A 27,857-nucleotide genomic window follows, 5' to 3' on the forward strand; every position below is an offset into this window, starting at 1 on the left:
TTGCAGGCTGTCACAGACAGAGGCAGGCCTGAGCCTCTGCTCTCTAACAGTGCTCCTGCTCCCTTCCTCAGGCTGCGGGATGCACCGGCTGCAAGGCACCATTCCTACATGGTCCACCTGCAGAAGGGAGCCAGCTGTGATGTTCACCCATGCAGAGCTCCTCGTTGTTCTCAAAGCTCTGCCTCAAGAAAGCAAGTAAAGCCAGATTTATGAAGGAGCTCAGCAGGTGGAACCTTCAGTTTGTGATTAGCTGCAGGGTGCTGGCTATACATCCCAGGGCAGCCAGGCTGCACGACCTTCCCAAGGCCACCAGCTGAATCTGCAGCAACGACGTGGGGCAGGAGCACAGCAGGCTTCACCCCACATCGACCTGCAGCCCTGTGCTCCAGCTCCCTGAGTCTAAAATGCTCAGTGCAGGCTGGGCAGCAGTGCAGATGCTGCAAGGAAATGTTTAAATCCAAAGCTCAAATTTGTTCCCAATTAGTCCTAAAAAAAAAAAACCAACCCAACCACCACCACCCATCGTAACAAATATCCATAGTAACATCTCTGTTTAGGTTTGTTTTCTGACGTCAGCTCGGCTCCCTGCCAGGATGCCTGAATATCTCTTTGTGCCTCGTCTGCTATTGTTTGCTCAGGTTGGTTCTGCACACGTATGCATGAATGCCTTGAAAATGGCTTTGTGTTTTTTGTTGTTTTTTTTTTCTTTTTTTCTTTAGGAATGTGTTCCAAACAAACAAAGCAGTGGCACAGAGGTTTGCTTACATTTGTGCTGCGTTGTGTCATTTACCACTCTGCAGATGGGTCACTCAGCGTTGGGGAGGCTCCTAGGAGCCTGCCAGCCACCGACACAGAGAAGTGTTTCATTCCTCTTAACACCCATCTCATTCTGCAGCCCTTGGTGATGTTGGTTGGTCGATTTTTGTCTCATCACAAGTGTAAAGAGTGGCAAATTCATTCATTGAGGCTGCAGGCTTGGAAGCCAAGCTAGAAATGTGCCAGTTCAGTGGGTGGAGAGTCAGGAATATCCTGGCTACAACAGATTTACTTCTTTAGGGGAAGAATCAAGGATCAAAGTGAGAGACTTTTGCAATGGGCTCCTCTATGGGCTCCCAGCTGCTTCAGGTGAACACAGCTGGAATGGGTGCAGTTATTAATCACTGTGTGGCAGCAATGCATGCAATCTTGAAATGAGTCATGGCTGTAGTTGTCTAGAAATACAGAGGTGAAGTACAGGCTTCCTCAGTGTATGCATATTTGAATGTGGATTTGAATAGATGGAAGTCAGTTTACCCCTTTTGGAACAGTCTTTCCCATCACAGTGTGTTTACACTGCTGAGTGCCTGTCTGCCCCGTGAGTCTTTTCTGTATCAATCTCACCCAGCTCTTTTAAACACAAACACATCATGCTGCAACAGCCACACAAAGGGAGCGCTCACACTGCTCACAGAGCTGCTCATCCTCCCCAAAAATGCACCATTCTTCAGCCATCGGCCCATTGTGAGAGCAGCACGGCTGCGATCTGCATGCAGCTCTGCTCCGAGCTTTGCTTCACAGCAATTGAGCAATTGTCCTCCGTGAGGAGAGCAGAACAGCCGTGAAACGTGGGCTCTGTTTGTTTTTATATCCCACGCATCTCCTGCTGGAGAATCTGATCTTTGCACCGGTCCATTTCTCAGCATCATCTGCCCCTATCCTCCTCCTCCTGCCACACTTATTGGGTTAACAAGACATGGGGATGGCTCCCATCTAATAACATTTCAGCTGAGATCGTGCCGTGCTGGGAAGAAAGTCATTGAGTTCATTCAATTTGCTCTGCAATGCTACTGCATCAACCTCAGCGTGTGCCTGGCATTGCTTGTAAGATCTGTATTCAAACCGGGGTCTTTGGGCTGCCCAAAACACACATCCAGATTAAAATGACCCCTCAAAGAGCCCAGCCCATCATCCCAGGCACTCGGGTTGCTGTCAAAGCACAAAGCCCTTCCTTTCATTCTTTTAGCCCTTCCTTTTAGATTTCAGATCAGCCTGGGAGCTCCCAAGGGAAGCGGAGAAATGGCTCATATAGCAGAAATTTAAGGTCATCTTTTGGTAGCGTCCCACCTGGATAGCATCACTCTTTCCATCAGCGTGGGGCTGTAGCTTCAACTTTAATCTTTTTTTTTTTTTTCCCTGCACCAGCTCCGTTCAAACGGGGTGAATTCAAAATGCACGGAGCCGTTTTCATGCTGCAGAGCCTCACCACGTCTGCTTTGCAGTTCATCAGAGCAGCTCACACAGTTTCCAGGATGGAGCTGGCGTTCCCACAGGGCTTCACCCATGCCAAGAGCCCGGAACTGTGCAGAGGGAGCAGTGCACTCCGTGCTGCCAGACACTGATTGCTTCTCTTGGCCTCAGTTTCTGATTTATTTATGTGAACTTAATGACACCCGAGCAAGGAGCCCAGGAAGGCATCAGATCAAACACAGGCTGACTTCATTGGGCTCAAAAAGTGTCTCAAGCTTCCCATCATCAGCCACGTTACCCATTGGATCTGTGCTTAGCAAGGGGACCTGCTGAATCCTGCAGTAAAGGAGGTCGCTCCCATGCACCCATCAAGGCCAAAAATATCTGCTCTTTATAAATGATGCTCCACTTCAACGACGTGGCCATGAGGAAGAGGTTTTGTTGCTTCCCTTGGAAGTTAGCATTCAATGACCAATATGTCTGCCTTCAGAGAGGATGGCCTCATCTTCCCTGATCTTTCAGGGAGGTGCTGGAGAACCTGGAGGTGCTCAAGAGCCGTGAGGATGTGGCACTGAGGGATGGACCAGTGGGCACGGTGGGGGTGGGTCAGTGGTTGGACTGGATGATCTTTAGAGGTCTTTCCAACCATAATGCTTCTGTGTTTCAGGCTTTGAGTTATAACTGAGTTTGTCTGAAACCTCAGTTTTTCATGGTCTTTTTTAACCCCCCATTGCAGGGAGGAAGGCTGGTTGCTCCCACCCTGTTGAGGCCCTTTTCCCTATGGAAGCTCATAGCCCAGGGACCTGCCTTCTGCTCAGGAGAGCCTTGGATCTGCTTGAGCACAGGAAGGGAAGGTGCCAGGAATGAGCTTGCAGAAAGAAGATAAATTAATGAGGACCAAGACTGCTGGTGTCAGCAGGTACAGAGCTACTCGTACCAATGGGCAGGAATGGGAGGACTCCGTGATCCTGATGGGTCTCTTCCAACTCGGGATATTCTGTGGTTCTGTGTCTCCACGTATTCTTCATCATGTTCCTGCTGCCCTGAAGACTTTGCTCCCTTCCTCCACCACCAGCCAGGCCTCCTGGTTCCCTTGGGATGACAGTGACACATTGTGGTTCTGCTCTTGCCATCCCATATATTCTCTCCCAAGCCAAGGGAAGGGGACACATGGGAAGGGAAAAAAATGGGCTGCAAGCTTAGAGCTGGGACCTCGATAAATGCAAGTGACATAAATGCTGGCCGAGACACCTTCTGCCTGCTGGCTCCTCTGCTTATGCTGGCTGTGAAGTGGCTTTCTGGAGCTGGTGTGGAGCCAAGCTTGAAGCAAATGCTTGGCCAGAGCCAATTCATTAGCAAAGGGAAGCGGCTGCAAGCCCTCCGTTTAGGCTGTGTCGCTTCACATGGCTGAAGGCAGCCCTGCTGCTGATGTTTCAAGCCCTCTGTTGCCCCAGCAGCCCGTGGCACCACTTCAGGATTCACTGGGCAGCCTGAACCTGGTGGCCTGACCGGATTTCCACCCACCCAGCCGTCCTGTCCTTTGTGTCTCCTGGAGCAAACCATGCTGAATCTAATGTCTAGATGGGATAGAGTCATAGAGTCATCAAAGACCACTAAGATAATCTCATCCAGCCACTGACCCTGCCCCTGTTCTCCCCTTCTACTTTGTTGTAGAAGGCCATGGGGTTACTCAGGTTTGCCTTGTCCTTGTGGGTCCTTGGTGGCCATTCCCTGTCATCTGTCTGTCCTCCACCTGCCCAGAATTACCTCCCAGGAGCATTTGCCCCACCGCCTTCCCGAGGACTGAAAGGCTGCTCTCCAGATCCTCTTCCTTACCCTGTCTAAAGTAAGATATGACATTTGCCTCTTTACATCAGCTATCCCTGTGATCACCAGGACCTTCCCAACCCTTAGGTGGGAGCCTCGTATCAATGTTGGCCAGACCTTCCTTGCCATGTTGAACACCCCATTGACAAAGTTGTTCTTTAGGTTGGCCCTGCTGGGTCTTTGCCAGCACTGCTTGCCTTGGGGCTGGCTTGGTAGGAGTGGGATGTTAGTGCTGCCCAACCCAGCAAAGAGGTCCAGCCATGTGCCCATTGCATCCGCACCATTTGTAAGCCATGTGGTTGGGTCATGATTCCCCAAAAGCACATCCAGATCCTTGGGCCAATGACTGAGCTTTTAAGGTTTGGGGCAAACACAGCACTTTTGCCCTTTGGGGAGAGGTTGTGATTAGATCAACACATTAATGAGCTTCTCAGTACCTCAGGGACACCTCCCCAGTGTCCCCATTGTGCCCAGGGGTCCCACAGCCTGATTCCCATTCAGGAAGGGAGGTAGCAGAGCTGCCCTAATGTGGGTATCCCTGCTGCTCCTGTCCTTGGTCAGCCCCACAGGCCCGGCTGCTCAACTCATTGCAAAATGTCCTGCCTCACTGCATCTTCCACATGCAGAAGGACAGGGACGGGTAGCATAAGTGCTGACCCCCAAGAGCTGTGGTTCAGCCCAGCCCTGGGCATTTCATGCATCCTTTTGCAGTCAGACAATGGGAATCAGCTAGAACCCTGGACAAGGGGCACAGACAGCCCCACAACCCTCGTAAGACCTGCTCAAAGTGGGGCAGACACCCCCAGCCCATCGTCGTGCCAGGGAGCGATGCCAGCACCAGCCTAGGGGCAGCACAACAGCCTCCTGCCTTTACAAAGGGAGGTGCAGAGGGACGTGAGCTGGCGGGCAGCCGAGCCACGAGCAGCTCCTAGAGCACTGTGAGCACCAGCCCGGTGCTTGGGCAGTGCTGACACTGCAGGCGTTGGGGTGGCAGCGCCCAGCCCCACGCACCACCCCAGCCCAAGCGCGGCTGCTTCCCAGGGATGGTTACCAGGAGCCCGCGGTGTGTTTGGTTGCAAACAGAGCGGGGGCCGGAGCCAGGCGCTGTGTTTGTGCCTGCGGTTGCTCAGGCAACTCAGGGCCAGCCAGGAAGCGAGCCCTGGGGCTGGCCAAGGCGGTCAGAGAGATGGACAGACGGACGGAACCAGAGGCGGGGCGTCAGTGCGGAGGGGGCTTTATTGCGGGGTGACAGCGCGGGGCTGCGGCATCCTTTGGTTCAGGCTCCTTGGGGGCAGTGGGAGCCCACGTGGGTGCAGAGATGGGGGCTCAGGGACCTTTGGTGGTGGTTGGGACCCCATTCTGGGAGCTGTGCTGGGCGATGGGACCCATGGCAAGCGGCATCCCAACGGGGAGATGGGAAGGCTGCGACGCCAGGGATGGGGAGGGTGGGCTGCGGTCCCGCAGGGCCTGAGGTAGGGAGGGCCGAGGTGCCGGCAGGGCACCCCATGGAGCAGCGCTGCAGAGGCGGGGGGTGATGCACGAAGGACGGACGCGGCGCTGAGACGGAGCCCGGCCGCTCGCCCGAAGCATCCGACATCCCGCCAGCATGGGGCCGGCCCCGGTGCAGCCTCCCAGGCCCTGCGGCCGTGTCCCGAGGCCGACGTGACCGAAGGCGGTGAGCGCGTGGGGCAGTCCCTACTTTTTCACTTTGGCATCGTAGGTGCCCGCGTTCTTGTAGGCGCTGACGTAGCCGCTGTTGTCCACGATGTTCTCCCGCCCGCTCTTCCCCTTGCCTTTGCCCGTCTCGTCGAAGCGCTCCTTGTGTGACCCCGTGTACTTGGAGGTGTCCGTCAGCCGCTCCACGGCACCCACATTCTTGGCTTTCTGCACGGGGACGTGGACACAGCGGGTCAGCCAGCATCCCGACCCCATGCCGGTTCCTGACACCCGCCGGGAACCCAAACCCGTGGCCATAGGGCTCCCATAAAGCAGAGCCCCATCCTCACCCCGTGCCCCCGGCTCTCACCGTGACGCCCACATTAATGGGCTCCTTCCCAGCCACCAGCTGGCAGATGGCCTCGTACGCCTCCTCCTTGCCCTTGTCCTTAAAGCGCTTCGGGGCCAGCTCCTCCAGGGCCTTCTTGAACTCCTCGTAGTTGATGACGCGGGCTGTCTTCCCTCTGCAAGCACCAAACATATGCTGTGAGCATCACCTTGTGCCGGTCCAAGCCGCATTCTGAGGACCCCAAAACGCTCTTCCCCCAACCTGGGGTTCTTCAGCCACCTCCAAAATGCAGTAGGGCTGCACAGGTCAGGCTGGATGGGCTCTAGGAGCTTTGCAGCCCGTGGTGTTACAGCCCTCTGTGCCCAAACCTCACTGGGAATTTGGTTGCTGGTGATGGGAGGGTATGTGCATCTGTCATCACTGCTCCTGACCTCCCCTCATTGCCCAGTTTGGCACAGAGCTGCTGTGCTTTGTTCTTCCCCCATCGGCATCACCTCGGTGCCCAAAGTCCCTTGGTTCCAGCTGGGAACAAGAGAACCCAGACAGCAGTATGGGGGGAGCTGCATCCCCATCCACTGTCACTTCTGCGCCCTGGTGCAGCATTGATTGCCACCATGCTCACGGGGACCACAAAAGCATCCCCAGGTCCCGAGCTCAGAGCCCTCCCTGAGCTCAAAGCTGTGCCACACCCCACTGTACAGCCCTGAGCATCCTCTTGTTGCAGAATGAGAAGTTGGGTTCCTGTTTCATCTGCGCACGACATCAAAATCTGAGCTTCAAAATCTGAGCTCCCCATTCTGCAGATTTGCATCGATTTACAATCAGCACCACGGGGACACGCGGGAGACCCCAGCCCAATCACTTACTTCACCTTGGAGAACACAATGTCCACGTCGGTGCCGGTGACACTTTTGCCGTCGATGACTTTGCAGTCCTTGCACAGCTTGGCCCAGTTCTTCCCATTCATCTCCTGCCCCGTGGCCTTGGTGTCACCGTAGATGGCGAATTTGCGGAAGCTCTCCTCCAGCGATGCCATCTCAGCGCTCCCCGCCATGGTGCCGCAGGACGGGGTCGGGGCAGAGCGGCCCCTCACCACCGGGATGCTGCCGACAGCTGAGAGATGCCTTCGGGAACTGCGGCTTCGGATGCGAGCGCATCAGCCCACCCCCATCCTGGCCACCACCCACCCGCATCCCTCAGCCGGCTCCCAGACCCGAGCCCGTCGCCAGCGCGGCATCCCCCCCCCCCCGTTGCCTAGCGACCGTCGCTAAGGGCAGGGCCGCGTTGCCTAGCGACCGTCGCTAGGGCTGGAAGGCGCGGCCCCGGGGGATGCGGACCCCTAACGGAGGGTTCGGGTCCCTCGGAGCGGTCCCGACGCCGCGGTGCCCCCCGCCCCCCGCCGGCTCCCGGTGCCGGTCCCGCTCTCACCTCCCGGTGCCGCTCTCTGGGCGCGGCCGCCGCCGCCGCCGCTGTTTAAGTCCCCGCGCTGGCGCCGCGCCGGCCCACGGCTGCGGGAGGGGCTGCGGGACGGAACGCGGGGCCGCCCCCTCCCGCCCTGCCCGGACCGACACACGGCCGGAGGTGTCCGCCCGCAGCGGTTGTGCGGGGGGAGCCGGGAGGGAATGGAGGCTGGGGGACCCGGCTCTGCTGTGACAACCGGAGCCCCTCCTGGCTCTATGAGAAGGGATCGGCAGCTCCATCCCCGCGTCCTCCCTCTGCCATCCTCCATCCTTCCTCCCTCATCCTCCATCCTCACTCCTCCATCATCAAAGAACCACCGAGGTTGGAAGAAAGCTCTCAGATCCCCAACCCCACCGTGCTCACTGCCCACGTCCCCCAGTGCCACATCCCCACGGCTCTGGGACACCTCCAGGGATGGTGAATCCCCCCCATCCCTGGGCAGCTGTGCCACTGCATCACTGCTCTTTGGGAGCAGAACTGGATGGGGGTCCACGGAGCCATGCTGAGAGGCAATACGAAGCTCTCACACAATGGCAGCCAGGAGGAAGTTGGATTTTTCTTGCTGTTTTCTGGATATTTTTTTTTATCTCCCTGGAGACTAAGAGAAAAGCAGAAATGCTGCTATTGCAAAGCGCCCACCAAGCCCTCCTCTTCTGCCTGCCTTGTACTGCTCACATAGGATGGAGGTGACCTGGTCCAATGGAGCTGCCCAGAGCACGATGCCCTCGAGCATGTCTGCAAATGGATATCCCCAGGGGCTGCTGAACATCTGCTGGGATGGAGCTCGGAAGAGCCTGGGTGGCCAAAGGGTGGCACATCTTGGCAGCGGAGGGGTGACACATCTGGATCCCCAACAGGCAGCACATCTGGGTGAACAAGGGCTGGCACATCTGGGGAGCCAAGTGAGAAGGGCCCGGAGCCGAGCCGGGCGTGCTGCCCCATTGCTGTCCCACAGGCCGGGTCGAGCAGGTCAGGTTTCGGTTTCTAAGGGCTGGGGTTTGTTGTGCATTTGTTGTCACTATGACAGCCCTGTTGGGACGGAGCGCGTCAAAGCCGGGTCCTGGGTTGGCTCCTGCAGCTCCTCACGCAGCCCGGAAAAGGAAGGCCAGGAGGAAGCCGGGGTTCAGGCTGGAGCCAAGCAGGAGGTCCCACAGGCCGAGCATGGCCATGGCTCAGTGCCCAGACCCCAGGGACTTTCCCCTTTTGATGGTTTCCAGAAGGGATCGGGGTGTTCCCAGCACCCGAGGAGCAGCGCTGGTCCAATGCTCATCCCGGTCTGTGCCAGGCGTGGATCCCACACTGGGGTCACCCACGGGATGCTGAGCTCAGAGCGCACCCCAAGCTGGGACACGCACCCTCTGCACCCCATCCTCCTCCCGTGGGCACTGCCAGTTATCTTGGCCCACCAGGGAGCACCGGGGTGGGATGAGGTTACGTGGGAACGCCGCTCCTATAGAGCAAGTTGCTACAAAACAGAGGGAAGTGTTTCAGAGGTTGTGCAATATGTATATGGTAACCCTGGAGACAGCTCGTCCAGAAGGCATTAGCGGGGCTTAGCTGTGTCTGACAGCACATGGGGTGTGCAGGCGTGCCCAGCCCCACGACGTGAGGTTTGGGGCAGAGGGGTCACAGCTCTGTCCTCCTCTCTCACTCAGGGTCCTCCCAGCACGGTCACATCAAAGGCATTTCCCAAAGGAAGGTCACCCTGACTTCAAAGAGAAGACACCGCATGATGAAAGCAAAGGGGTGGATGGGGCTGTGATTTATAACCCAGCGCTGGGAAGGGCTCCAGAAAGCTGTCAGCATCCTGAGGATGTGCCGCTCATTCCTTCTAAAAAGCTGCAGTGTCTCCTGCTGGAGCTGGGCAGCCTGGGGCACCGCGTCCTGCTGCTGGGACAGCCTGCTGTGGGAGGCAGGTCAGATGCTGAGCGGCACTTCAGGAGGTTCTCCTGGGGCACAGCAGCTCTCCTGGGAGCTGAGGACATCGCAGCATCACCATTTCCATTCCTGGATGCACAGTATGCATTCTTAATACCTAACACACCCAAGTCAGACACCACTCGTGCACACAAAGTCCTGCCATGTGCAGAGCAGAGCCCATACGCAGCACTGGGAGCCCATCCTGCTGGCACATGGCTATCCCCACAGATTGCAGCACTGGGCCCCCAAAAAACCCCATGGGCTTCCCAAATGCAGCCCTTCTGAAAGCACACAGAGCCATCCACACCCAAAGGGCAAAGCCTGATGGGGCACAGTGCTGGATGGCAGAGCTGGGCATCACCAACAGGGCGGCTAAACGAATGGCTGCCAGAAGAAATAAAGAAGAAACTATTTAGCAAAGGGCATAGAAAACTTTATTGTGGACAGAGCTAATAAAGAGCTCCATACATAACTTTGGGGCTGGTTCTGCATGGGCAAAGGGTAAGAGAACACAGACCTACTCAGGGGCACCTGCTGGAGATGGATGTCCAATGCTTTGTGAGTAATGGGACAGCTGGCCTCAAAAGGCCGCCTACTGCAGGCTGCAGCTCTCTTGGATAGCAGCAAACAGGGAGAAACAGCAGGGAGGGATCCAGCCCATCCAAGCACACAGGACACTTCTCAGGGGTCATTCTCCACCCCATGGAGATGTTTAGCAGGACAGCTCAGCTCTCTGTCCCTCCTGTACAATAAACTCCTGGTCACAGAGCCCAGAGATGGCCCTGGAACAAGATGTGCTCTACAGAAAGCAGCTGGATGCTCAGACATCCCCTGTGCCCTGCCTTTCCGAGGGAACCAGGCCAGCTGCTGGCACTCAGGGCATGCAGCCCTCCCCATCACACCCAGGCAGGGGCTGTTAGACATGGTGCAAACAGCCAAGGTGGCAACCACAGCTGAGGGTGGTGGCCACAGAGGCCGTGCAGCTGTCAGGTGAGGAACGATGGCAGGCACACAGTGCTGCTGGTGAGGTCCAGCAGGCTGCTCCACTGCTATCCTGGGCTCTAAGGGAGCTGGCTGCTAGGCAGATCTGGGCTCTTTGGCAGCTCAGGCCCCAGTGTCAGGAATGGAAAGCAAGGCATGCTCCCCACAGAGCAGCACAGGCTTTGCAGCCCACATCACCCTCTGTTCTCACCACCACCATGGAGTGGCTTCAGGCACTGGCTCTGTGGCCTGGCGTCAGGTGCAGGATTTTTTGCAATACAGAACATGCAGCTCGGGCTGTAGATTAATACTGACTTGGCAAGCCCAGGAAATGAAAAGCTTTTGAGACCTGCAGCATCCTCAGAAGTTTCTGATGAGAAAGCTGCACTGTGGGACGCTGCAGGCTGCTGGAAAGATGCAGTTGAGCATCTTTACACTGCTTTAAAGTATATGCTGGTGGACTTGGCTTGAAGGTGCACAGTGAAAAGTGGTACAGGACAGAACAATCCTCAGGTCACTCCCTGACTACCAGCTGAGGCGCCCTGGCACGATCCAAAGCCTGGGTGGGGGCAGGTGGAAAATCAGGGTATCAGAGAGTGGAGGTGCAGCCTGGTTTTATCCTACAGCATTAAACTTACTGCAGTATTTAACTGCAGAGCGTCAGGAGCACACAGCCCTTTCCTATGGAGAATACTCTGTTTTAGTTCCCTCTGGCAACACGTCAAAGTGCCCACCTCAAGCAGCCCTGGGCACTTCTCTATCTGCAAAACCCGTTCCCCTTGACAAAGAGAGTGGAACTAGACTTGGGGCAGTCCTAGCTCAGAAGGCAGCAGCCATAATCGTAGAACTGCTCAGGTTGGAAAGACCTTAAAGATCATCGAGTTCAACCACAACCCAACCAAACTGCCCTAACAACCCTCCTCCAAGTCACGTCCCTGAGCACCACATCCAAATGCTTTTTAAACACATCCAGGGATGGTGACTCAACCACCTCCCTGGGCAGCCCATTCCAGTGCTTAACAACCCTTTCTGTAAAGAAGCTTTTCCTGATATCCAACCTAAACTTAGCCTGGCACAACTTAAGGCCATTTCCCCTTGTCCTGAGAGACGAAGGAAATGCAGAAGAATATGATGCAGTAGGGCTTTTGCTGCCTTTCAGCTAAGCATGCTGAAAGTTGGACAGCATCACACACAGGGATGCTGCTGTCACCAGAGAATGAATTGCTGGAGCAAAACCTTTGAACAGAAACACACGAATAGAACACCTTGCTTCATCCCCAAAGGCTGTGGCTTTGGAAGGATGGTCACTTGGGCACTGTGGTGTTTGTCCTTGTGTCCTTTAGGCATGGATCATGCCTGCCCAGATGCTGTTTGCTGGTGCATTTTCTGTGCTGTGGTTCAGATGTGCTCCCACCAGCCCGGGGCTGAGAGACATGAGGTTCTCCACTGCTCCTACTTACAAACACAGCAGGAGTCTTAGAAAAAAGTTCCAGATCTCGTTCCACATGTCTGTCTCGCTGGCAGCTTTTCCTTTTCACCTTGTGCCCAGAATACAGACTCTTCCCCTTGCAATGTTTGGGATCAGGTATGGACATGGGACAGCGTCGAGCACTGCTTGAGCTGTTCTTACAAGGGTTGTGAAGGGCTGTGCTGCCGAGGTGAGTCTGAGCCACAGGAATCTCATCCATGGACTCAGCAGACTCGGAGTGATAGTCAGCTGGGGGTGCTGCTGCCTGCACTGCAGCAGGCAGGGGAATGGTGGGCACAAGGAGGAGAGGGCTGTGGGAGGAGGAGGTGGCAGCAGTTGTGGCTGGAAACTCTGGAGATGGAATGAAAGAGACAAGGAAGGTCAAGGAGAGAAAGATCTGTCAGCCATACAGATGTCAGCTCTGACATGGCCGATCCATTAGCTGGGAACAACTGCCCTCAGTGCTTAAGCAGCCTAACGTTGTTTATGAAGATCTACTTTTCCCTCTTAGTCATCTGACCAATTTCTCCTTTAAAAATGAAAGCAGTCCATGGTACAGCTGCCACCACAATGGTTCTTGCTGTGCCTTCCTCCTCAGGAAAACAGAACTGAAATGAGCACTATTTCTGTTTAATTGTGCTACTGCAATAACACCTTGAGTAGGATGATTGGGAGCAAGAAGAGCCCTTCTTCTCAGCTACCTTAGAATTAATTGTTCCAAGAAATAGCATGTTTAAAGCTGTAATCCTAATACAGAGCAAGGAAAAGCTGGCATCACAACCCCATTAAATCTGCACAACACAGATGCTTCCAAATAAAGTTTATATCTGCTCTTCTCCAGGGAGTTTCCATTCTTTGCTTTTTTTTTTTTTCTTCTTGTTGCCACTTTCTAAAAGCAAGTTTGTATTAATTCCTTCACATTTCAGTGAACTGAAGAGTTATTAAGCAAAGAAGCTGAGTGATGCACACTCACCTGACTGGGGACCTGGAAAAGAAGCCCAAGTTCCAGTGTGTGGTTTAGATCTGCTCTCCATCACTGAGGAAGAAGTCCTTAACATCTTCTTCCTCCTTTTTTTCTGTCTCTGTGAAAGCAAGAAGCCAGAAAGTCACACAGCACATGACATACCAAGAGAGAGATATCCCTTGTCCAAGATTCAAATATAGTAGAGAAGGATTTTTTTCTTATCATCTGGATGACAAAATTGATTAATGAGCTTAGAGGAAAAGAGAGCACCACTATCAGTGACCAGAGGAAGTGGGGAAAGCATCTGGGTGCAAGTAAATGAATTTAGAAAAGCAGAAAACATCCCTTTGGGCAGCTATTTCATGCATGAAAGCTTCACACCCACACACACCTTATTCCCCTGGGCAAACGTTTCAACCTCCATATTTGAATGCTAAGTTGTTGGATTTTGCTCTACAGAAGCACACACAGGTGTGTGCAGTCACTGAACAGCACTAAAACAGAGAGATATTGTGCAGGCTCCATGTGTTACAACTCAGCTGCAAGTCTGTGAAGCAAGAGCAGAATGCATCTGCTCACATGTGGGAGCTGAGGCAGGAGAGCACTGTCCGGATGCAATGGTCATAGGGCACAGTCATCCCTGCACACACACTGAGGACAGCATGAGGTGAGCACAGTTTGCATCAGAGCAAGTTTGTCCTCATGCAGCCTGTTGGATCACCATCAGAGAGCAGAGCACACAGCAGGACTCCTGCTTACCTGCAAAGGGGCCGCAAAGTGAAGAGATGGGAGGTCAGGAGAGGAGCTGCATTCAGGATCAGCTTCGTTGGTGTGGACATAGAGCTTTGAAAAGCTAAATACAGATACATCAGAAGCTTCTCTCAGACACTGCTCAACTGTGATGTCCACCTTTCTTGCACAGAGCCAGCTTCAATCAGGCTAAGGCAGCCCTTGCTTTGCACTGCACATCTTGCATGACTGCAGAATCGCTGTTCTTGCAGCTGTGCACAAAACACCAAGAGTTTCCTCTCCCTTTCCCAAGGACATGAGTTAATAGGCAAGGCTTAATTAAAAGACAAGGACACTGTTTTCCAGTGACTGCTCACCTCATGTCATAAACTACACTGATTCATATTGTGATTCACATCTCCTGACAGCCTGAAATCTTATAATGATAATGAGCTCAATACAGGAACTGTGGGACAAAACCCACAGTTTAAGCTGGCAACAGAAGAAACCCTTTTTTGTGATATAGTGGCTCTTAGCAGTGGATATAATCAGTACTCTGCACCATCACTTGGCTTCCACATAGAGCTGAAACTTGATTTTGAGAGAAAAACCTTATGGCCTGAGAAGAGAGATTCAAATGTGGGGGTACTAAATGGGCACAAACACTGCCTGAAATGTTTTTTCAGCCTGATTCCTTTTAATTTACTTGAGAAAAAAAAACTCCAGGGAGTCTGAAAACAGGCTAAGGCTGGATTTTCTGACACAAAAACAGGCTAGGACATTACACTGGGCATATCACTTGACCAGCTGATGAACTGAAACATGGCAGCAAAAATGCACAGGGTCAGAGTACATTTTAGTGGAATCCCTTTCTACCCTGTAGACTTCATCTTTCAGTTAGCCCTCTTGCTAAGAGCCTCAGCCTTGTTATGGATGTGAGCATACACAAGGTACAATGAGCTACGTACAATCACCTCTCAAAGCCCCAGCAGCAGAGCATTCAGTTTAATTCCAAGACAACCTCAGATACTCACTCAGTATGACTTGCTACTCCAGAGCTCACAAAGCCTAAATCACAAAGTTAGCAGGCTTCCTCATTTCAGTTGCTCACAAAGCAGACCACCACCTTCAATCACACTGTAGCAAGCTCAAGTGGAGCTCCCAGATCTATTTCAGGCAGCTTTAAAGTAATTTTATTGTAAAACTCTAGTTCCAGGAAAGTTATTGTCCTAAAGGAAGGGAGGTTAAGTACTCCTGCATGTATTTGCCCTCCTGAAACTCAATGAATTCAGCATGTCTTGGTTGAAACACTGGCGCTCCTTCTGCTCTTTAGACTTTAGGGATGATTTCCCATTCAGCACACACATCTCTGGGAGACTCACCATTTTTCTGAATTGGCTGCTGAGAAGTCCTCTACTTGAACACCAGGGTTTGTATGGCCAGGGTTAGTAGTTGAAAGTAAATCTGCTTCCTGAAACGACCAAACAGAAAGAATTCACATTTTCAGAACAAGAGGGACACACAGGGGAGAAGGATTTTCACTACACAGGTGTTTTCTGCCTCCCATACACCAAGCATTTTGTCATTAGAGCTACCGCAGCTGAAACTCAGCAAAGGATGTGGCACTACTATTTTCAACTTGCATACTCTTATAAGCATAAGAGAAGGCTTAACAAAGAAGCCCCCCAAATGAAGTATCCAAATTAGAGAAAAGGGCTCCTGGTTCTCCCCCAAAGCACGCAGTTGGGGTGGCTGGAAGACCAAGTGATGGATCTGTGATGATACTGCCTCATGTAAGGCAGTAAATATGAAAGCCAACTGCAAAGAGCTGCAGAAGACTCCTGTAATCTTGAGTTATGGGCTGATAAACCAACATGCGAAAACCCTCAATGTTACACGGAGTCCAGAAGAAATTACAAGATAGAAAGGGAGTACAAAGCCTCTGACACATATTGTCAATGCTGCCAGAGGGCACTGGGGACAACATCCCCAGCAACACAGCCAGCACGCTGCACTGCTCATCTTTGGTCTCTCTTCTTCCTGTGCCAGCAGAGAGACTTCCCAAATTACTAGTTGCTCTCAAAAACCTTGGCACGGAGATCTGGAGTCCCTGTACTCATGTAATTGTAGATAAGAGAGCTGCCAAGCTGGAAAGAGTTCAGGCTTGTTACATTTTGTAAAGTGCTCTTTCTTTAATTGGTTTTGCAAATGTAGAAAGAAATTTGCAATTGTTTTATAGGTGCTGGCATCAAATTGAAGGGAATTGGTTCAGCAACCTTAAACATTAGAATTTTGGGGTCTGAGAATTATACTGTTGGGGGCTCACTAAGAAAAGCAGAGTTCATCCCAGTGCAGGATTAATGATCTGCAGATATTTCACAATGAATTTGTAACTCAGATCATCAGTTGTCATTGCCTGAGCACCAGGTGTACATGAGTCGTTCCTCAGAGCTCCTTGGAGACCAAATTGCTAACGCTGACACACCAACCTCATGCACCTGAGTCACAAATGAAGGAGATCAGCCACAGCCTCGTGTCACTGTAAGCAGGGGGAGATGCAGGTATTCCCTGCACAGCATGCTGAAATAGCTGTAGCAGGAGATATTCTTGTGAAACTGTGCACAGCAAGGGAAAATCACCAGGATTTGATATCCACAGCAAGCAAGCAGGACTGCAGGCCTGGTATTTCAAAGAAGGTTAACAAAATGCATCTTGAGGATACCACAAGCAATGCTTTCCAAGTAGGCAAGAGAAGAGCCTTTTAAAAATCCATTTTGTACATTTTGGCCTTTTAAATTATGTATAACCAAAGCAGCTGCACAGAGAACACAACCCATCAGAGCTGACAAGCAGGAACAAATGGAAGAAGACTTGATGAGTAGAAAATGCAGCATTCTCTCTGCATGATGAAAGCACAGCACAGAGCCCCTGCATCCCTCAGCTCCCACACAACTGGGCAGCTGCCAGCCTGATGGAACTGCCCCTCCCCATCAGCTCACTCAGATTCAGCTCCTAGTCCTCCTGAAAACCATCTGCTAACCCCACTGAAATCCCAGCTCCCAAAGCTCACTGCCACCTCATGACTGCTGGCCACACTCAGGTCTCCTGTAATCCTTTAGTCTGAACATAGCCAAAGGCTGAACCAGCATGCAGACTTGAAGAAGGCTTCAGCAAAGTGGGAAAAGCATCTCTTACTCTCTGTAGTAAATGAACAGTTAAGACAAAGGTGGGAAGAACACAATTTCTATTTGATGCTTGCAAGATCTTGGATCAGTTACAAAGGGCCTCTTTGTTCAAGCTAGAAGGCTGTAGTCAACACAGCTTACAAAAGGCGAGTCACTTGGTGTACTCCTACTCCATGTATTTGTTTGTGTTTATCTCTGGTTGCTATGTGAGGAACAAGGAAAGTCTGGGGGGTTAACAGTATTCTTAACAATGTTACTGGGCATCTTCCAGTCCCCACTGCTCCCCAAGGTACTGTCTGCAGCAGGGAAACAGAGCTCCTTTTCACCCCACTGCTGCAAGCCTCAAATGAACCATACTCACACACTTCTAGACAAGCTGCTGTGCAGACAGGAGAACACAGCTGAACAGCCACATCCCAAACATAGGCACACACAGCTCACCTTCCTCAGGTATATTTTCAGGAGAGATTAAAATCTGATAACCAGGAAATCATTAGTGCTAATGTTTCATTATTGCTTTAATGGTCATGGTAGGCAAAGTTGTATAAGACAAAGTGCCAAACATCCTTGCTGTTATGGAAACCTCCCTTCAAACTGAAAGTTCAGATTTCCCAACAGGGAACAAAAAATGTGTATGAAAAGCTGAGGTCTCCACATTGCACAGAAAGGGAATTAGCTCACTTTCCCTCATCCTTTGATAGGGAAAAGCCATTAATGAGTCCAGAGAGACCCCAGGATCAACTCACAGAAGATGTGGATGAAGCTTGGATTTAATTAGTTTCTTATGAAATATAAAACCAGTTACATAGAAGGCAATTCACTCAACTCATAAAGCTAGATAGCGTTACGTGGGCTTGCAGAATCCCAGAATAATTTAGACTAGGAGGAACTTCTGGAAGTTTCTAGTCAACTCCCCCATTCAAACCAATACAAACGTTGTTCAGTCAAATTCTGAGCACTCCAGTGACAAAGCTGTCTTGCAGCAAAATAAATTACACCAAACCTTTCCGTGAGAGTATCAGTTTTATGTATTCCACTGCACAGTGCAGCAGGACTGAGGAGTCTTTTGCAGCAATACAGATCAGCATGGTGGTAATCACAAGGACCTCAGCACTGTGTAGACTCATACCAAAAGAAAACAAAGCTCACAGGGTCGTTTCTGAACAGGATTGGTGCTCTTTTCTTTTTCCAGATAGTGAAACTAGCCCATACTAGTTGCCTGATGATTAACCTGGAGTTTCTCCTGCCTTGGAATCTGTCTCATTTTCAGTCCTGACCTACAACACCATGCACACAGACCAGCAAAATGCACGCTGCCACCGAAACAGATGGTCCTGTCCTTTCCAGAGATGGGACCTTCCCACTCTTCAGTCATCCTCTTTCATGCTGACACAAGCAGTTATGTGACTGCTTTGTGAACCAAATGGGAGTGAGCTGGCCCAGCTAAACACTACCTCAACTATTTTTTTTTAATAGTTTCTTCTTACCCAGATGAGTTCCCCCACCCTGTTCACTGCATGACTGTAACAAACAGCTGCGCTGGCAAAGGAGTACAGATAGTCCAGGGCCCAGAACAAGTGGTGGAAGAAGAGAGTGGGTGGGATTGATTTGTTTGAAAGCAGTACTTGCTAATGCCTGAAGCGCTCATCAAGTTACAGACCGTAGGCTCTCTCACATCCTACTCACATCTTTGCTCCTCAAAGGTGCCTCCAAAGTCCTATATGGAGCAGCTGCCTCTACAATTTGAAGCATACAAAACTGAAGCAAGCTCTACACAGCCGATGAGTGAGGTTGTTCTATGGGAAATGGTTCACAAGTGCAGCAAGTACCTGACTGGGTATCACCTGGGAGGGACAAGGATCCGGCTGCTTGTCTGCTTCTTTGGCCTCTTGCTGGGCACGCTGCTGCAGGATGTACTCATATGTACTCAGTTTGTTCCACACTGGGAGGAAAGAAAGAGAACAGCTGTCAGTGTGTGAAAGGCCACTCCCAACTGCACTGACAGCTCACAAACAGCCTGAAAAACTCCTCGTTTCAATGGCAACTATAAACATGAGAAAACTGATACTCCAAGCCAAAAGCACCTTTGCACTGCTTATCTTACTGTATCCTTTATCGTTATCATCACAGCACTTTCTCATTGTCACAGTGCTCAGTTAAATGTCTCACATATACGTGGTCCTGCCTTTTGTGTGGCAGAAATTCGTTCAGCTCATTTCAGAGCATATCCATTATTCGTATGTGATACTTGAAAGATCTGTGTTGCATAATGAGCAGTCAAAAGATACGTAATACTAAATGTAGAAAAGAAAGCCAGCAGGTTGGTGCAACCCAGAAGGAAGGCTGAGACAATTAATGTCCAAAACAGTGAGCACAGGATGCCCATTCATCTTGTGCCAAACAGACGCGCTCAAAGTTTATATGTGCCTGAGTTTATGTGCTCTTAACATCCTGCAGACACAAACACGTCTGCTTCCATGAATGAGCAAAAGCATCTGACATTTCTGAGCAGCTTGCTTTCCTCAAGAGACTCCAAACATTACAGGGATTCTAAACTAAGGCGTTCCTCTCCTCATGATGTTGTAGTATTTTTAGAACACAGAAGCCAGAAATGGATGCTGCAGTTTCTGACTGCAGTCTGGAAGCATTGTTCCTGTTTACAGTAGCAGGTAGTTAAATCAGACGCTCAGGATGTGGAACATCTAGACTAAAATCTCTGTTGTGCCTGAGTTAATTTGTTCCACTAGAATCTTATCCCTCAGAATCATGCCATAGACACACAGCTACGCTGCAGGGAAGTGGGGGAGAGCAGAGGCAAGCAATGGTCTTACGAAGAAAAAAGAATCCAAGATGCATTTGGCCAGGAAGTCAGACCATAAAAACAAATGCAAGTCTGCAGCCAAGTGATCAGAGAATGCATTTAATGAGGAAGGTGCAGAGTGCTGGCAAATGCTAGTAGAATTGTATCTGTATGCATTATTTAATAAGCAGAACATGGTTACAAACCATTCTTGGGTTAGAATACATAGGTTTCTGAATACTTAGCAGAACAAATTTTGCAATATTTTTAAAAGGTTATTTAGTCAAAAGCACTGCATTTGGCAGACAGCACTGCAGCACATAATTAAAAAGAAAACCAAACACCTCTCTCCAAGCTTCCGATGTGCCATGCTTCACTGAGTGCCTCTACAACTGCATCTCAATCAAGATGTAATTGTGATCACACGGATCAACTGCTTTGAGAATAACCTACTGTGACATCAGCAAGTAATTAAAGCCAGGACAGTCATTCTGAAAAGATCACATTAAATTGGGTCAAAACTAAAAGTTAATTTGCCTTCAAATTGGTTCTGAAGGAGGACAAATAATTCACATCTAGACAACAATAAAAAAGCCCAGAGTAGAACCGGGTTCTACACACAGAACTGGGTTTTGGTCACACAGAACATCGCTGTTTGACAAGAGAAAGAGCATCGTTATCCCAAGGAAGGAGCACCCTCTTGTGGAAGCCGCGTGGGTAGACAAGATAACGTGCTGTCCAGTGCTGCACAGAATAATGCTGTCTTTTTCAGCCAAAGGAAACGTTCCTGGAGTTGCACCAGCACTGTGATGCTTTTTAGTCTTTCTGTAGTGGTAGATCAACCTTTAAGATCTCCAGGCATCACCACTAACCAGATAAAAGTCAACTTGTAATTACACCAAGAAAACAAAATCACGGACTGTGACCCACATCTGGAACTGCACTGGTTTGTGCTGACCTTGTTTGTGTTGGCTTCTGTCTCACTGTTACAGACAACCTAACAATCCACCTGTAAGCAGCACCTCCACCTCTCTTCCAGCACATCCCTCCTTCCCTAGTTTTGACCCCACTGACTACTGCAAGATCTTCTCTCATCATGACTTTTAGAACGCAAATAGCACAGGCTCCACTCCAGACAATGAAAAAGGTATTAGATGAACCATTTGCACTTCCAGACAAAAACTGTCCCTTTTGAGACAAATAGGAGACGTTATGAGGAGCCCTTCTGAAAGCTTCTCCCTCTGAGTCCCACAAGTCATTGCGTCAACACAGTACAACTTCCATAATGGGATCTGATCTGGGAGTTGGGCTTCTCACCAGAAAATGAGACCAGAGGAACAGGATCTCTTACGTCACAGAAGCACTGGTTCTAGAGAATGGCACTGCACATGTGAGTGCACCTTGCTCACATCATGCTGTGTTTCAGCTGGTGAGCCCTACAGCACCAAACTAGCATTACACAGAACCAGCTGGGATGTTCTATCAACCTATAACCACAGGAAATGTGACCCACATAAGCTTCTTATGGACTATATAAAATGATATGCATTTTTAGATAAAGTCTCTTACTATTATATTAGCCAGGAACAGTTTAGTTACAATTCTTCTTTTATTTCTTCCATTTAAGATGCCATCATTTAACCTTCAAGACTTACTTGCAAATGTCCAAACACCACATTCTGGAAATGGCTACTGATGAAGTTCAACAAGTGAACTCTAAGTTTATCTGGATTCTAAAGTTTTGTATGCTTTCTAAGATTCAGCCCTGAATGAAGGAAATTGTATTGACAGGTGGTGGCCTTACTAGACATTTCTGAGATGATGATTTAAAAATGCTTCTGAGGAATCTGACTCAGGCTGGAAAAGGCTTTTCACTGGCTCCAACCCACCTTTTGCAAAGACACAAAACGTATAATGTTAAAACCCCCTACTTTCTACCTCTTCAGTGATAATCTTGTAAGTTTGTAACATGGATGAACACACGAGAAATGCAGAATGAGCAGTAGCTAAAGAAAAATGAAATGGGGATGCAGATGACAGGAACATAATACTTACTAAGATAGATGTGAAAGGTCAAGAGGTGGCCTAGCAGGCTCACAGTCACCAGGCTCAAAAGAATGAAAGTCCCAGCTGAGAACAAAATGGCAGGTGCCCGAGTCTCAACAGGAACAGCAGGCAGAAACACAAACCAGACATCTGTGTGGTTCTTCAGACCTGTAAAAACAAAGCAGCAGGAGGTCTGTAAACTGCCCACGCAGTGTCTCTTTACAGCTGGAAATATTTGTAACTCAAAATGGGCTGCAGGCCCGTTATGCACGTGAGGCTTAAGAAACTTTGTGCCTGCAAGGCTGTTAGGAAGAGCAGTTTAGTGGGTGCAAGAAAGAAACATTCCATCAGCTGAGCAGACACTTGTAGAACTGAAGGAATAAGGAATGGGAGAAGAATGTGGAAGAATCCAATCTCACACTGGTCCTCGAGACGTGCTGGCTGACTCCCAGGATGCACTGCTCTTACCTTCATAGTGATGGTCAGAACGAAGCATCGTGGGGTTAAGGAAAAACTCAACAAAGACGTAGAAAGCAATGAGCAGCAGAAGCCCAAGGCCCAGGATGGCAGACACCACGCTGTTCAAAAAGAACCTGCCAAAGAAGTGGGAACTCTGAGTGGCTTCAGTAACATCACAGACACAATTCAAAAGACAGCTATGTATAACATAGCTATCCCATATTACTGTGGCACTTTCAGAGATGCTGGACAAGAGCCTTGTTTCATACCGTAACTGTGACCCCCTTGAAACAATTGTAGTTAGAAAGCAGTCAAGTAAATGTGTGACAGAAAAAGAGCTCCCTGCACAAAATCTCCAGGCCGTGTATCGTGGCACTCAGCAGTAACAACTTTTTGCTCCACGTGAGTCTCTAGTGTAGGAAAGTGAGCAGAGAAGCAATAATCAGCGTGAGCCTCCTTATTCTTTACCTTAAACCTGGCACAGATTAGATTTGCATGTGTGCTGCTGCCAACTGGCAAATCTTGCAGGCAAAGCAGGCAGTTTGGATTCAGAGATGGGAACAACAGCATGATCACGGACCTATTCCCCCTCCAGTTATCACAAGCATTAGACACCCACTTAACATCCCATCATGTTTTCCTAATACCAAGTAAGACAATCAAGTTTTCTGTTTTTACCCGCAGACATTTGACTACTAAGCACAGGGATTTTATCCCCGGTTATGAGGATGTCATAGCAGTGCTTGCATTTTACACCTAGTTTTCTCATGACTGATTTTATTCAGCTGAGATCTAAAAGAAAAGCGGTTTTGTGCGGCTGAGAGCAGATCAGACTTCTCTGGGGCTATTATTTAGTTAGCAATGTGCTCCTGCCACAGTGCCAAGCCCTTACCAGTAATTCCTCTCTCCCACACAGTTGTTGAGCCATTTGCAGTGGTGATCAAAGCCACGCACACACTTGTTGCAAGATCCACAGTGCTTCGATTTGGCACTCCTGCCAAAGAAAAGGTGGTGTTAGAGTGGCATGCCTTTATCAGGGACACAAGTATGGGGGGGTAGAGCAGCAGAGAGCCTGGGAACCAATCATATCTACAACAAGAATAATTAAATTCCCAAACATATTGGCTGTAATCACTATTGCTGGACCACAGTCCCAAACACTGCAAAGTTTGCTTTTTTAATGCACTGTGTGATTTCTAATTCGAAGATCATTGCTTTCTTGTTTTAAAACCCTAAGCAATTCTACAAACCTTAACCCTACAACCTACCTTCCAGGCATTTCTCCTACCACATTAGCATCTAGCCAAACACAAGCACACACATCCAAGTTACGTGCTGTTCTCGGATCGAATGCCAACATCCAGATAACAAAGAGCAGCAGAGTCCTCTCCACACGACATGAGAGCAATAAGGTAACACACAGGACCACGCTCACATTTGACAGTGGACACCTACCCAGCTCACTGAGCTGGGAATGAGGACTCACTGGCACTGCAGAGATAAGAGCTTCAGGAACTTGACTTCAATCTTACAGTCTAACAGTCAAGAAGCGTCGAATGGCAAAGTGCAACGGTGAAGAAGAAAGATTAGTAGAAAGAGAAGATACTTACACATTTACATCACAGACATGGCAATGATGGTTTTCAATGACATGTGCATGCTGATTACGATTGAAGGTGGCCAGAGGCCCTAGATAGTTTTTCTCTCGCACTTTTGCATCCGCAGGATCAATGGAGACTGCAGTAAGATGGACAACTAAATGGTAGATAAAACACACTCCTGGACACTGAAGCACACAGTTAAGGATTGTAGGAGTGATTTATATTTGGGTATATATATTGTTTTTAATACACAAAGCCCACAGAGACAAGGAATATATGGATTATAAATTACCATAAAACTGATTACAACACATTAATCTGAGCTTTATTAACAGAGAAATTCACCTTTCTCACTGTAACTAACATCTTCTGCTCAATGAGAATTAAATCTACAGGAAAAACACTCCTCATAAAGTACTATTCTGCCTCATGGAAATGTCCTCCCTTGCACAGGAGTGTTTAAAGTTTACCTTTACTTACCAGAAACTGACCCTATGTGCAGCCTGATGGCGTAGCTTCACGCTTCTTAGTCCATACAGAATCTTTGGAAAGTAACAGGCAGTTAAGGCCGTGCACATGCCCCTTCAATAGACCAAACTTCCAAAAAAGAGAGAAAAAAAGTCACATCAAGGAACTAGCACTGAACACCTTGCTTTCCTCTTCTTTCAGAATCCCAAGGAAGAGGATCACCCCTATCAACTACAGTCCTACAGGATTTACTGACAGGACGTGTCATTTATATCTCAAAACATCACCTGTTTGAATTCTTATTTACAAAACACAGTCACAAGGCAGAGCAAATAAGCTTTAGAAGTACTTTTGATCAAACCTCAAGTGACTGCCAATATTTGGAAAGAAAGCAGCAACGTTATGTGGATGCCCCATCCCTGGAGGCATTCAAGGCCAGGCTGGATGTGGCTCTGGGCAGCCTGGTCTGCTGGTTGGTGACCCTGCACACAGCAGGTTAAAACCAGATGAACACTGTGGTCCTTTTCAACCCAGGCCATTCTATGATTCTATGATTATCTGTCTGGTAAACCACTGCATACTAGAGATTGCTTCTCAATACACTGAAATACATGGGCATGCATGCAACAATTAATCTTCCTGCTTATTTGCTACGCAACCAGATATGCACATCGTTGATCCTATTAAAGGATATGAAAAGCACAGTAGTGTGGTAAGGAAAAAAAAAAACAACAAAAAACAGGCATTAGTACTAACAGTACTAGCAGTAAGCTTTGAGTTACGTTGGTTCAATTAGAATGACTTTAGATTGAGTAATGATGATATGTGGCAGACAAATTTACAAAGTTTGAGGCATGATGATACCAAAGATTTCAGTAAGACAGGTAGATGAAAAATAACTGCAAGCTGAATGTTATTGATGACTGAATCACACAAGTTTAATTAAAACTATTAGCAAAAGCATCAGAATCCCAATAATATCAAAGCTCTATGGACATACAAATTCCAGATGTACAAATGATGATAAGTGCATTCCTCAGGAAGATCTTTTCACAACTCTTCCCAACATTCTGTCTATAACATTTCTTGATTACCTGGTTCTGCTAAGGAAGCTTTAAATACGAATGGTAAAACAGGCTTCTGCTGAAGGATCTTCTTACTGATTACTACTGATTCTTAGGGATTACTGACAGTAATCCTCGAGACGCACAACCTCACACTCTGCAAATAGCAGTTCCCTAGTTTTCCTATGCCCTCTCTGAAACTCTGCTGCACACATGTAGAACAACATAAAGAGACACACAAGCAGATGTAGATAGAAGACCTTGGGAGGCAAAGCCTTAAAAGGGAGTAATGACAGAGACAAGTAGAATGTTAATGATCTTCCTTGGTGGAGGAACAGAGATGGTTCCAAAATAAGTGTTTCTTAGAGACAGGAGAAAATCAACGTTATGGCTATAGTTCAGAAGAAGATTCTGGCTGTTTTCTCCTATGCTCACCACATGTTTTAAAATGTTCCATTGGTAATTCATTACAGCTTCTGTTCTGCTCTTGACCAAAGGATACGATATAGCCAGCGGGCAGCCAGTGGAGGGGCAGAAGAGGAACCAGAATTCCAAAGCCAACCAGTGCAAAGAAGAGGTACAGCAGCCAGGTAGTGATCTGGAAAGGGTGCAGAGGCCAGCTCCAGCCATTTCTTCGAGCACGTTGGACCTTAGGATCAGCTTCACCCAAATTCTCTGGAGCTGTCTTATTAGAAGGTTTGTTGCAGATGTTCATCTGTAGAAATAAAAAGAAAAAATTGATATAAAAGAATTCTGACTGAATCCCAGTCCTGGATATATGCTCCAACAAAGTTAGAGACCAGGACAAGCATTTGAGGGAAGACTTCTCTCTGCAAAGAGGATCTATAGGAACAAAAGGGGAAAAACAGTTACACATTCTAAAAGCAAGCGTTGATATCTGCATGAAACAACAACAAGCCAAACTTTCAGCTAAGGGAGACTTGTGAAGGTTTTGACAGTGTTTGAATGGATGTAGACCAAAATCAAGTAAAAAGAGCATAGGTGGGCAGCCCAGAGACAGAGTATGATATGCTCTTTTTTGGGAACATCTTCATTTCAGAAAGCTGTTCCGGGCAATGGCAGAACAAATCATAGAATTACAGTATGGCCTGGGTTGAAAAGGACATCAAAGATCATCTAGTTCCAACCCCCTGTTATGTGCAGGGTTGCCAGCCACCAGATCAGGCTGCCCAGAACCACATCCAGCCTGGCCTTGAATGCCTCCAGGAATGGGACATCCACAACCTCCTTGTGCAACCTGTTCCAGTGCCCCACCACCCTCTGTGTGAAAAATTTCCTCCTAATATCCAACCTAAACCTCTCCTGTCTCAGTTCAAAACCATTCCCCCTTGTCCTATCACTATCTACTTTCCTCTCCCTCCTGTTTATATGCTCCCTCCTAAATGCTGCCAGCTGACTCAGATATGCCACGCTTTCCTTCCAGCTGGTGAGGAGCAGTGAAGTGAAAGCAGGTGGCCCTCCTGGAGCACGTGGGATGGAATCACAGCTTCAGCACTACACAGAAACAGAGGCACCTTTGTCAGCAACAAAGTGGAAAGACTAGAAACTGAACAAAAAGTGAGCAAAAAGAGGAAAAAGGAATTGCACACAACACCGCTGTAAGGCCAACTGTTGCTAGAAGAACAAAACAGAGTTATGTATGCAGGTCACCCACACAGCAAGCTGCCAGATTACTGAGCTGTCCTACGACACCAGGGCTGCCAGCACGAGAAAGCAAGATTTAATTGCAAAGACAAGTTATGAACCATAACCTGGGAATGTCTGAGTGTTTGCACAACATCTATGACAAACAGATGCTATTCAGTTTGTGTTGAACTGTTAGTTGCAGCTCTCTGCTTGCCACTGAGCCAGGCTGTGCTTTGAACAGAACCTGCCTTGCTAAAGAAATGTATCCGTTCTGCAGGGCTGGGCTTCTCAAGGGCCCTGGGCACAGGGGCATGCTGAGAGGCAAGGAGCAGAGGTCTCCAGCTCATTATTATCTCATTTTGACACTGTCTCATGTCATTGCTGTCATTTTGATAACGGTACCAGTGGCAGAAAATCCCAAAGAGCACTGACTGCAACCATCAGAGCGAGCAGGGTGATTCAGATACAAGATCTGCTTGCATCAGTGCAAGCAAAGGGCTGGAAATTACTGCTACAGAACCTGAGAACATCCCGAACGGAAAGCAGCGCAGTGCCCACGAAGCCCATCTCCTGCCCCGCGCAGCAGCCGGGCGCCGCCCCACGGCCTCGGCCCTGCCGTGCACAGCCATTAACCCCTCCTTAACCTTCGGCACCGCTCGCGTTAAACCTCTCATCTGCCCGCATCTCTCCGCAGGGCCTCTCAGCGCCCTCCTCCCAGCTGAGTCCCGTCAGCAAACCCGGCACGTTTCTCGCTCAGGAAAGCACGGCGCGCACCGCGCTGCCGAACGGCTCCGGGCTTACTCAGTCAGCGCTGCTCGGAGGCCGCAGGTCTCCCCGTGCAGTCCGCACACAGCGAGGCCCGGGGCCGGGGGAGGCGGCGGGACGGAGCCGGGCGCCCCGCGTGCCCCGTGCGGACGGGACGGACCCGGCCCCGGAGCTTCTCGCCCTGAGAAGCGAGAGCGGCGGGTCAGGCCGCTGGGCCCGTCGCCATGGCAACGGCGGGCTA

At 49.5% G+C, this 27,857-nt stretch overlaps 2 protein-coding genes across 5 annotated transcripts; both read right to left on the bottom strand.

The window, feature by feature from the left end:
• Positions 1-5,270: 5,270 nt before the first annotated feature.
• TPPP3 (tubulin polymerization promoting protein family member 3) lies at positions 5,271-7,322 on the bottom strand. 2 transcript variants are annotated; one of them, XM_090149799.1, is made up of 3 exons: positions 6,930-7,322; positions 6,080-6,233; positions 5,271-5,937 (listed from the first exon to the last, which is right to left on the bottom strand). In XM_090149799.1, exons 1-3 carry the CDS (start codon positions 7,019-7,021, stop codon positions 5,749-5,751), a joined length of 435 nt encoding a protein of 144 aa, XP_090005925.1. In that variant the 5' UTR covers positions 7,022-7,322; the 3' UTR covers positions 5,271-5,748. The 2 variants fall into 2 exon arrangements, with proteins under 2 accessions (XP_090005925.1, XP_031471000.1); XM_031615140.2 differs by having other exon boundaries at positions 6,925-7,320.
• Positions 7,323-9,867: 2,545 nt separating this feature from the next.
• Positions 9,868-27,846, bottom strand: ZDHHC1 (zDHHC palmitoyltransferase 1). Of its 3 annotated transcripts, none has more exons than XM_090149787.1 (11): positions 27,653-27,846; positions 25,707-25,919; positions 24,153-24,214; positions 22,964-23,065; positions 22,081-22,205; positions 21,622-21,780; positions 18,596-18,708; positions 14,964-15,052; positions 13,612-13,705; positions 12,862-12,970; positions 9,868-12,239 (listed from the first exon to the last, which is right to left on the bottom strand). In XM_090149787.1, exons 2-11 carry the CDS (start codon positions 25,917-25,919, stop codon positions 11,725-11,727), a joined length of 1,581 nt encoding a protein of 526 aa, XP_090005913.1. In that variant the 5' UTR covers positions 27,653-27,846; the 3' UTR covers positions 9,868-11,724. The 3 variants fall into 3 exon arrangements, with proteins under 3 accessions (XP_090005913.1, XP_090005912.1, XP_031470997.2); XM_090149786.1 differs by lacking the exons at positions 24,153-24,214; positions 27,653-27,846 and adding exons at positions 23,682-23,857; positions 26,517-27,613 and having other exon boundaries at positions 9,871-12,239; XM_031615137.2 differs by lacking the exon at positions 24,153-24,214 and adding an exon at positions 23,682-23,857 and having other exon boundaries at positions 9,872-12,239; positions 27,653-27,844.
• Positions 27,847-27,857: the final 11 nt, after the last annotated feature.

This window comes from Phasianus colchicus, chromosome 13, assembly GCF_987193195.1.
Source record: "Phasianus colchicus chromosome 13, bPhaCol1.hap1.1, whole genome shotgun sequence".
Classification (NCBI taxonomy): Eukaryota; Metazoa; Chordata; class Aves; order Galliformes; family Phasianidae; genus Phasianus; species Phasianus colchicus.